The sequence below is a fragment of the Ipomoea triloba genome, chromosome 6 (assembly GCF_003576645.1).
Source record: "Ipomoea triloba cultivar NCNSP0323 chromosome 6, ASM357664v1".
In the NCBI taxonomy this organism is placed as follows: domain Eukaryota; kingdom Viridiplantae; phylum Streptophyta; class Magnoliopsida; order Solanales; family Convolvulaceae; genus Ipomoea; species Ipomoea triloba.
In genome coordinates this window covers 20,723,092-20,732,539 of record NC_044921.1, presented here as the reverse complement: position 1 = coordinate 20,732,539, position 9,448 = coordinate 20,723,092, and the positions used below count along the sequence as shown (strand labels likewise).

At 38.0% G+C, this 9,448-nt stretch overlaps 3 protein-coding genes across 3 annotated transcripts in view; all 3 read left to right on the top strand.

The window, feature by feature from the left end:
• The window catches only part of LOC116022065 (E3 ubiquitin-protein ligase SPL2-like), a 4,492-nt gene extending 2,136 nt beyond the window's left edge, over nucleotides 1–2,356 (top strand). Inside the window, exons 3-6 of the mRNA XM_031262618.1 lie at nucleotides 914–1,084; nucleotides 1,180–1,301; nucleotides 1,569–1,688; nucleotides 1,821–2,356. Coding sequence (XP_031118478.1) covers nucleotides 914–1,084; nucleotides 1,180–1,301; nucleotides 1,569–1,688; nucleotides 1,821–2,091 — 684 coding nt within the window. The 3' untranslated portion in view covers nucleotides 2,092–2,356. The remainder of the gene's footprint in view (nucleotides 1–913; nucleotides 1,085–1,179; nucleotides 1,302–1,568; nucleotides 1,689–1,820) is intronic.
• A 1,193-nt stretch (nucleotides 2,357–3,549) lies between these two features.
• Nucleotides 3,550–5,604, top strand: LOC116022066 (2-hydroxy-6-oxononadienedioate/2-hydroxy-6-oxononatrienedioate hydrolase). Its single transcript, XM_031262619.1, has 4 exons — nucleotides 3,550–4,327; nucleotides 4,840–4,935; nucleotides 5,028–5,095; nucleotides 5,187–5,604. The coding sequence occupies exons 1-4, from the start codon at nucleotides 3,608–3,610 to the stop codon at nucleotides 5,311–5,313; spliced, it is 1,011 nt and encodes a 336-aa protein (XP_031118479.1). The 5' UTR covers nucleotides 3,550–3,607; the 3' UTR covers nucleotides 5,314–5,604.
• Nucleotides 5,605–6,144: 540 nt separating this feature from the next.
• LOC116022064 (E3 ubiquitin-protein ligase SPL2-like) lies at nucleotides 6,145–9,422 on the top strand. The gene is made up of 6 exons (XM_031262617.1): nucleotides 6,145–6,614; nucleotides 7,313–7,414; nucleotides 8,012–8,182; nucleotides 8,278–8,399; nucleotides 8,666–8,785; nucleotides 8,966–9,422. Exons 1-6 carry the CDS (start codon nucleotides 6,255–6,257, stop codon nucleotides 9,255–9,257), a joined length of 1,167 nt encoding a protein of 388 aa, XP_031118477.1. The 5' UTR covers nucleotides 6,145–6,254; the 3' UTR covers nucleotides 9,258–9,422.
• Nucleotides 9,423–9,448: the final 26 nt, after the last annotated feature.

Sequence of the window (9,448 nt, the reverse complement as noted above, 5' to 3'; positions counted from 1 at the left end):
TCCCCCCCCCCCCCCCCCAGTGGAAATGGGATAGGGTTTTGAACTTACAATATGATGGTCAAGTTAGTTTCGTGATTTGAAGTTCATTCCATACTAGACCAGGTTGGGGTAGGGTTATATATATTCTCAATATGTGAAGGGGCCATTTGTGCATATCTCCATAGATACTATGTTTCATATGGATCCTTGTGCCATTATGCTACATGGGTTTCAAATGCATATTTAGATTAATGATCCATTTAATTTTGTTTGTTCTTTGTCCTTCTTTCTGAAGAATAAAGCATAGGCATACTCCTTATTGTTAGGATATTCTAAAAGCTAGGTGTCTCCATTTTATATAGAAATGTATATTTATATACTATCTTCAAAAATTTTCTTTCTTCCATGACTTGCCATCATTTAGATATGATCCTACATTGTTGATAGGCTTCAGTGGACCAATTGTCTGAGATAATTTGATTCCTAAATTTATCTTTCACATCATAGGATGGGTGCTTCTGCTATTATGCCACAAGTGTGTAGTTATTCTATTGACTGGAAACATTGATAGTTAATCATTACAATGCCTTCCCTGCATCAATGCAATCTTACTTTGACCAATATTCTAGAACATATTTCTTTAAAATTTTGAGTTGCAATTTTTTGAATAAGTAATACTTACTATGTAGTTTCTTAATATATAGTTTAAATGTTAAAAAATTACATTTAAAATAATTAAAACTGAAACCAAAGTTTAGTCAAGTTGTTAATTATAGTAAATATGACAAACAAATTGGGATGGGGGGACTAGGGAGTTTATTTTTATTTCTTCAATTTGGTAAGGACGGGCTTTATTTTTACTTCTTACTTGGTAATTAGACACTTTTTTTGAAAAGGTAATTAGACACTTGTGTCTGAATTAATTCTGGAATAGGTCCCATTTGTTATTGTTGAAGCTGGAAGGTGGCCACCATCTGAATATGTTAATGTGAACATGGATGGATCAAGTCACCCCCTACCACTTGAAACAGTGCAATATCACCTGCAGCCAGTTAACGCTACTTCTATTACTTTCTTCCAGGCACTTTTTGGTCATCAGTACCCTGTAAGTATTAATGGGTTTATGGTTTGTCAGTTTGATTTTTCAATTATAATTCTATTTTCTTAGTTCTTAGCATTCATGCAATTTTGGGTGCAAAGGTTGGGCTGCTACACGAAGAAAAAATCCTGCCACTAGGGAAGGATATAACTGCAGTTGGAATTTGCAGCTCAATTAGAGGGATTCCAGAGATAAAGTCGTGCAATTCTCTTCCTTATTTCCTGTAAGTTCCTTTTTTCCATTTTCATATAATAGTTACATGTTTGTTTAGTGCTGACATTTGTGTGAGAACCACTATTTCTCTGCAAAGTCCATACATTACATACCCGCATGCTACTATTATTGAAAACACAAACTTGCTCCTTGAAGCTTGTAGTTTTATGAACTACTACAAGTGCTGCACCTTTTTCTCCTCTCAACACTATGGAACAATACCTCTGCTGCTTCTGCTCTTTGTTGAGTAAATTGTTTTTATTTTTAACTTTTATAGATCAGAGAGGACCAAGGATCAAATGATTGTAGAGCTTGCATTTAAGAGACAAGTTTTGCTATGGAGTGGGGTAGTATTTGGCTCACTTGCAATTGGTATTCTTAGCTATGCTGCTGTAAGGTACAATGAATGCACTGTTGCCTCCTCCGCACCTTTCTTGTTATTGTTTTCAAGTGCATGAAGCTTACTACAGGGTAGTAACTTTTCTTGATTCATAGTCATCTTATTTTGCATATTTTGGAGTTACTTCAGGTACTGGAACAGATGGAAAGGAAGGAGGCCTCAGAGGCAGACTCAACGACAAAATGCTGTTGCTCGGGTTGCTACGTCTGAGGACACTGGGGACGTTGTTGATCGTCAGTTGTGCGTCATTTGCCTAACAAGAAGGCGGCGTGCTGCATTTGTACCGTGTGGACATGTAGTGTGTTGCCAACGCTGTGCCTTTTATGTTGTACGCGATTTATCACCCAAGTGTCCTGTATGTAGGCAGCGTATATATCCTCGGCATTTTTCTATGCAGTAGGTGCAATAGCAGTAGCTTAGGAGTTCCTGATAAAATTTTGAGTAGCATGGGGAGCAACACGTCCTACACTGCAGAGTAGAACAAATAAATCCTTCTGAAACTCAAGCATCCGATCTTCTTCTTCCTTTCCAATTCTGTCTATATTACTGTAATCTAGTGCTTGAAGAATGGTCAATATCAATGGGAAGAAAGATCTATGCTATGACAACTTGTAACCCTAGTTGAGTTGGTCGTATAATTGACTTGGTAACAACAATATTCCATATACAAGTTATATATTGGACCATATATAATCTAGTGAAGTCACAAAATATGAGTTACCAAATATATATAATTACCAATTACTTAAAATTTGGAAGACATAAAGAACATGACATGATTTTAGGAGAGACATTGTCATAAATCCAACACATTTGTGCTAATTTATTGCACGTTTTCTATTCCAACAAAATGAATTTTTTTTCTAATAACTAAATGCAATCTATTTGTATCACTTCATCTTCTTTGAGCCATCAACCATTGCACTTGTTAGCTACAAAATATTGGTAATCCTGGGTGGGGTAGTTCTCACATTTGTTGTGAAATTAAAATTTAGTATTAAGTCATTAATCGGTATAAATTAAAAATAATCAGTCAACTTCACTTAAAAATAGATAATAACAACAATTATTAGTTATACTATCGAGAAAGAAGAGAAATTAGATATATTTCTTAAAGTATAATTGTATTTAATCAATGTCGGTCTTGACCAGGGCCATTGCACAGGGCCCCTAAAAAGTAATATATGTTGAGTACGACATAATGTGTATTAGGATTTGGGGTTTAAATTATTAACTTGTTAGTCATTAAGGCGGAGAGACACATTCAAAGAAGGAGTTGAAAAGTGGAGAAAACACTACATGAGGCAAAGAGGCATATAAGGGAATTCTTCCATAGCTTACCAGCCTTCATTCTTTGCAAGGTTCGAAGTTCAAACTAACAGTACTAAAGTAAATGTGCAGTAAATACGCCCATTGTTAATTTGTCTTTATGTTAGAGAGTATCTCACCCTAGTAGATGAGAAATTCCATTTTTCTACTTGAGGGAGTACCCCTTAGCTTCAACCATGTAAGTTCAAAGAACCTACAACCACAGTTTTAAGTCATTGAATTGAATCAAAACTTTGGATGACATCTCAATTCAACTATATTAAAATAAATTCATAAACTTTGTCTTGCTACTAGTCATAAGATGCAGAGTTCATCATTTGAAGATATGTAGAGATTAATTGAAACACATATCATGATTTACCTCATCCACTAGTCTCTAAACAAGAACAATGATGTGTCATTAAATTTGAAATTTAAACTTATTTAATTGAATAAAAAACACGAGAAGTAAGGAATATCCCAGGTCAGTCATATTGTTACAATTCACTATACTTAATCATTAAACGGATCAATTAACACAATATTAATTAATACTAGCTTAGCTTTATAGGGTAACAATCAATCATTATCCTTTGTCTGAGGCAAAGATGGAGACAATACGCCTCTGGTTTCGCCACCTTCTCTCCTTCTATCTCTCCGTCACCGCTTTCCTCCTCCGCCGTCTTCTCCCCACACTCCACCGCTTCCCCATTTTCGTCCCCGCCGTCGACTCTCTCCTCTCCCACTATTTCCGCTCCTGCAATCTCTCCCCCTGCGCCCTCGATTTGGACGACCAGACCACCATGCACTTCTGGGCCCCCACCCACCGCCATTTCCGCAAGCCCAATCTCGTCATCATCCACGGCTACGGCGGCAATGCCAAGTGGCAATTCGCGCTCCAGCTCGGTTCGCTCGCCCGATCCTTCAACCTCTACGTCCCCGACCTCCTCTTCTTCGGCGATTCCCGCACGCGCCGCCCCGATCGCACGGATGCGTTTCAGGCGAAATGCGTGATGGAGGGCTTGGTGGGGATGGGCGTGACGAGGACCGCGGTTTACGGGATCAGTTACGGCGGGTTCGTGGGGTATCGGATGGCCGAGATGTATCCCGATGTGGTGGATAGAGTGGTGATTGTGAGTAGCGGGATCGCGTCCAGTGCTGAGCAAAGGGTCGAACACATGGAGCGCCTGAAGAAGATGGGATGCAACGCCGCGGATTTGCTGTTGCCGGCCAAGCCGGAGGATCTCAGGCGGTTGGTCAATCTTTCTTCCCACAAACATGACCCTTTCAAGTGGGTCCCAGACGCTTTCCTCCAAGAATTCATCACTGTTAGTCCTCTCTCTACCCATTAATCTCTCTCTCTAATCACATTGTTATACCATTGGCCAGGGTTCATACTGCATTGTGAATTGTGAACCTGATACAAAAATGATGTATCTTGTAAACAAATACTTTGATAATTACTGGTACATAATATGATAACTAGGTAGCACTAAGTAGCTACCTGTACAGAAACTGTGAACTGTAGTTACATAATGTGTTATAGCCACAAAGAGAAGGCATGGAATTGGTCTTGTGGGCGTTAGAGACCAAACAATTTGGTTGAGAAATTTGTGATCACCAAATGTTTAATAATAAAAAAAAAAGGCAAGGAAAAGCCATAGTCTCAAATCTCAATCATGTTTTTGTTGTGTGGGCAGTATAACATGGTAGGGCTCTGCTGCACGAGTTTCCAGCTAAGATTGTGTTGATTGCAGGCTTTAGTTTTGTTGGTTTAAATAGAATTTGTGGCAATGGGGAGAAAGTTAACATGAATGATTGACTTCAATTCCTCTATAAGGTGATGTATAGCCATAACAGGAAAGAGAAGCAAGAGCTACTGGAGTACTTGTTGGGCAATAAAGAACATGATGCCATTGGTTCCGGTTTGACTCAGGTGAAACCCCACCCCACCCCACCCATCTGTATAACACGCAAAACTTCCATTGTTATCGGCCTGAACCATGTTTTGATGATCTTTTGGCACAGGAAGCACTGCTCCTTTGGGGCGACAAGGACAGAGTTTTCCCTCTCACATTCGGACAGCAATTGCAGCGGTACTTAAATTTTTTTTCATTTTTCCAAACGCATGATTACTTTCTTTCTGTTCTCCGGTTTTTCATTTCTCCAGAATGACATTGTTTTCAGATATTTGGGCCCGAAAGCTAGATTGGAAGTATTAAAGGATGCAGGGCATGCGGCAAACATTGACTGCCCTCAATCCCTCAACACTTTCATTAAGGCATTTGTTCTGCATTCTGAAGGATCAGAATAAACAAGTCTGTTTCTACAGCAAGCTGTGGACTGTGGTGGGTGGTATATGAATATGACAGAGTGTAGTGTAGTGTAATCAACTACTGTCATGTTTATATATATACCCTCCTAAGCCTAAGAAGATGTTTTTTGAGCTTTTGTATGTATTAACTCAGATTCCACCAAATATGGGCTTTAGAATGAATGAATTGCTTGCTCCCATAGCTTAACTTGTAAGGGCTTATAATTAAAAGTTGGGAGTACATGTAATATTTTGCTATCATATCAATTGGTATTCTTATATATTTTTATCGATTCTTTGTTTGTTTAATTCTTTCTTGACTTATTAGAAGACAAATACTTAACAATGTGATATTCTTATTGAGAACATAAAATGAACTCAAAGATACGTAATCAATCATTCTTTCGGAGTTAAATATAGTGATTTGTCACTTGACTTGATGTCACGAATCACGATCCGAATCCTACTGAAAACATGAATAGAAAAAGGGTATAGAATAATGAAAGGTGTGAATTGGACTGACTTGTAATTTTTAAATTGTGCAACTAAGTAGTTCAATTTATTACTGACTTGTAATTTTTAAATTGTGCAACTAAGTAGTTCAATTTATTAAAACCAGTCAAATAAGTAGGCAAGAAGTTACCGATAACTACTTCATCTGCTTGGAACCCTAACAAATAATAGGTTAATGTGCTTAATTGTACCATTCAAAAATTACAATTCTAATTACACTTTTTTTGTAAAGTTTACAGGTACATTTAATCATTTTTTCCTAAAAAAAATTAGACAACCCAAAGATAATAAAGCCGCATCTTTAAAAAATTCCGGAAACCCATAGAACGGAGTACTGTGTATATGCTCGTAATTCATCGGAGTCTGAGACGGTAAAAGCCTACGGCTCCAGTGAAGAGATTTGGAATTACGCTAATTGAAGGCAAACGATGTCCGCTCCCGACCAAGCCGTGGCGGCGGTGCTTTCTCAGATAGCACTGGCGGCGGACGGCACCGTGCTCGGCCTAGCCCTAGCCTTCATTGCCGTGCGGAGCGTACTCAAGTTCAAGGCTACAAACGCCGCTCTACATCAAATCAAAGAAGCTCCTTCCGTCCGCGTTTCCGATCTCCGTTCCGTCGTCTCTGAACACGGAGACTCCAACCAATCCGAAGACGGCAAGCTCGTAATCGTCCGCGGCACCGTCGAAGCGAGGTCCGCCGTCGAAGGCGATTGGAAGAGCCTACGGAGTGACATCCTCGTTGCTCACGACTCCGGCGAGAGAGCTGTCATTGTGCAGCGAACTCAAACGGTGCTTCACTTATCCTTGTCTCTAATTTTCGCCTTTACTTCAATTCTTACAGAACACGGAAAGGATTAATTTCATTTATTGGTAGTTGTACTGTGCATTTCAAGCTTATTTGGTATCCTCTTGGACGATTTCCCTGATGATTGTTTCCTGAATTATAGCGCGATTCATGCCAATTTCTAGTCTTACTTTCAAGTCTCATAGAGGACTTAAATTTATTGGTTACTCCTACTGCTAGTAAAGATTTAAGCCTTTGCATCTTGTTTTCTTTATCTCGAATGACCTACTGCTAACTATTACCTCATTCTTTCCAATAGTTTCATAATTAATGTATTTTAGAGTTTAATTTGAGAAAAGAAACTAAGGATGAAGATAAAGATAAATTGATTCAGAAGTTCTACTTGGATGTCATTATTCATTGGAATTTGAAGAAATGTCACTGTAGTTTATTCATTCCACATAGGTCTCTATCCTATTGGTACCCTTTCTGTCAATCTAAAGCTCAATTGCTGTTTATAATTTCTACTTTGAACTTATCAATTTAGCAATGCATAAGTTCTTTGTAATACTTGTGGTTGGATCTCTATTTGTTGTTGAATAATGGTACTGTAGTCTATCATTATATATTTATTGCTTTTATTGCTTATGTTATCAATGGATTATGGTGAGATGTTTACAACTTAAATTTTTATCTTATGTAGTGTATATATAATGAGTGGAAAGGTTTCATGGGATGGACCAGTGATCTTCGTTCTCTATTTCCAAGATCATGGAGAGAGCAAGAGTCATCCTCCACAAGAATGGTAGTGTACAAGAACCCTGGAATTTTTTAATGTTGCACTTTTTTTTATGGATGACGGTGGTTCTTGGTTTTTAATAGAAATCCTACCAGCATTGTTCCTATGTACTATTATTAAAAATATTGAATTGATCAATAACTGAATGAAACTATCCTTCTTATGTAAAACTCTAGAAGATTACTTTTAAGATCAAAACAATATAAACCAAATTGCATATAGTTGTATATCCTGCTATACCATGCATATTAATGAACCCAGTTTGTTGCAATTGCTTAGAAACTTAGAATGCCCTTTTGCAGAGTCTGGTGTTTATTTCTTAGTTCAAAATTCCTCCTACTGTCTGGTGTTGCAATTTTTTGAATAAGTAATACTTACTATTTAGTTTCTTAATATATAGTTTAAATGTTCAAAAATTACGTTTAAAATAATTAAAACTTAAACCAAAGTTTAGTCAAGTTGATAATTACGGAGTAGTAAATATGACAAACAATTTGGGATGGAGGGAATTTATTTTTATTTCTTTGATTTGGTAAGGGGGGGCTTTATTTTTACTTCTTACTTAGTAATTAGACACTTGTGCCTGGATTAATTCTGGAATAGGTCCCATTTGTTATTGTTGAAGCTGGAAGGTGGCCACGATCTGAATATGTTTATGTGAACATGGATGGATCAAGTCACCCCCTACCACTTGAAACAGTCCACCATCACCTGCAGCCAGTTACCGCTACTTCTCTTACTTTCCTCCAGGCACTTTTTGGTCATCAGTACCCTGTAAGTATTAATGGGCTTATGGTTTTTTAGTTTGATTTTTCAATTATAATTCTATTTTCTTAGTTCTTAGCATTCATGCAATTTTGGGTGCAAAGGTTGGGCTGCTACATGAAGAAAAAATCCTGCCACTAGGGAAGGATATAACTGCAGTTGGGATTTGCAGCTCAATTAGAGGGACTCCAGAGATAAAGTCGTGCAATTTTCTTCCTTATTTCCTGTAAGTTCCTTTTTCCATTTTCATATAACAGTTACATGTTTGTTTAGTGCTTGCATTTGCATTAGAACCATTATTGCTCTGCAAAGTCCATACATTACATACCCGCATGCTACTACTCTCGCAAACACAAACTTGCTCCTTGGAGTTTGTAGTTTTATGAACTACTACAAGTGCTGCACCATTTTCTCCTCTCAACACTATCGAACAATATCTCTGCTGCTTCTGCTCTTTGTTGAGTAAATTATCTTTATTTTTTACTTTTATAGATCGGAGATGACCAAGGATCAAATGATTGTAAAGCTTGCATTTAAGACAAAAGTTTTGCTATGGAGTGGGGTAGTATTTGGTTCACTTGCAGTTGGTATCCTTAGCTATGCTGCTGTAAGGTACAATGAATGCACTGTTGCCTTCTCCGCACCTTTCTTGTTATTGTTTCGAGTTTTAGAATATTGTTTTCAAGGAAAGCAGATTTGTTGATTTTTCAAGTGCATGAAGCTTATTACTACAGAGTAGTAACTTTGTTTGATTCATAGTCATCTTATTTGCATATTTTGGAGTTACTTCAGGAACTGGAACAGATGGAAAGAATGGAGGCATCAGAGGCAGACTCAACGACGAAATGCTGCTGCTAGTGATGAAGCTGCTGCTCAGGTTGCTACAGATGAGGACATTGGGGACATTCCTGATGGTCAGTTGTGCGTCATTTGCCTAACAAGAAGGCGGCGTTCTGCATTCGTACCATGTGGACATCTAGTGTGTTGCCAACGCTGTGCCTTGTCAGTTGCACGCGATTTATCACCCAAGTGCCCTTTATGTAGGCAGACCATCCATAGTTCAGTAAGGATATACGACTCTTGAGTGTCATGCATGCTTTTCTTAAGTAAAAAATTCATGATAAACTGTATAGCTGGTTTGGTGCCCAATTGGTTCTGAAAATTAGCACCAAGAGAGAGGATAGGTGGATCCTCTGAGTCTTGTCACCAGGGATACTAATTTAATGCTAATACAAATTTCTTGTGTACATATTAAATACTTTCTAGTTGTAGTAA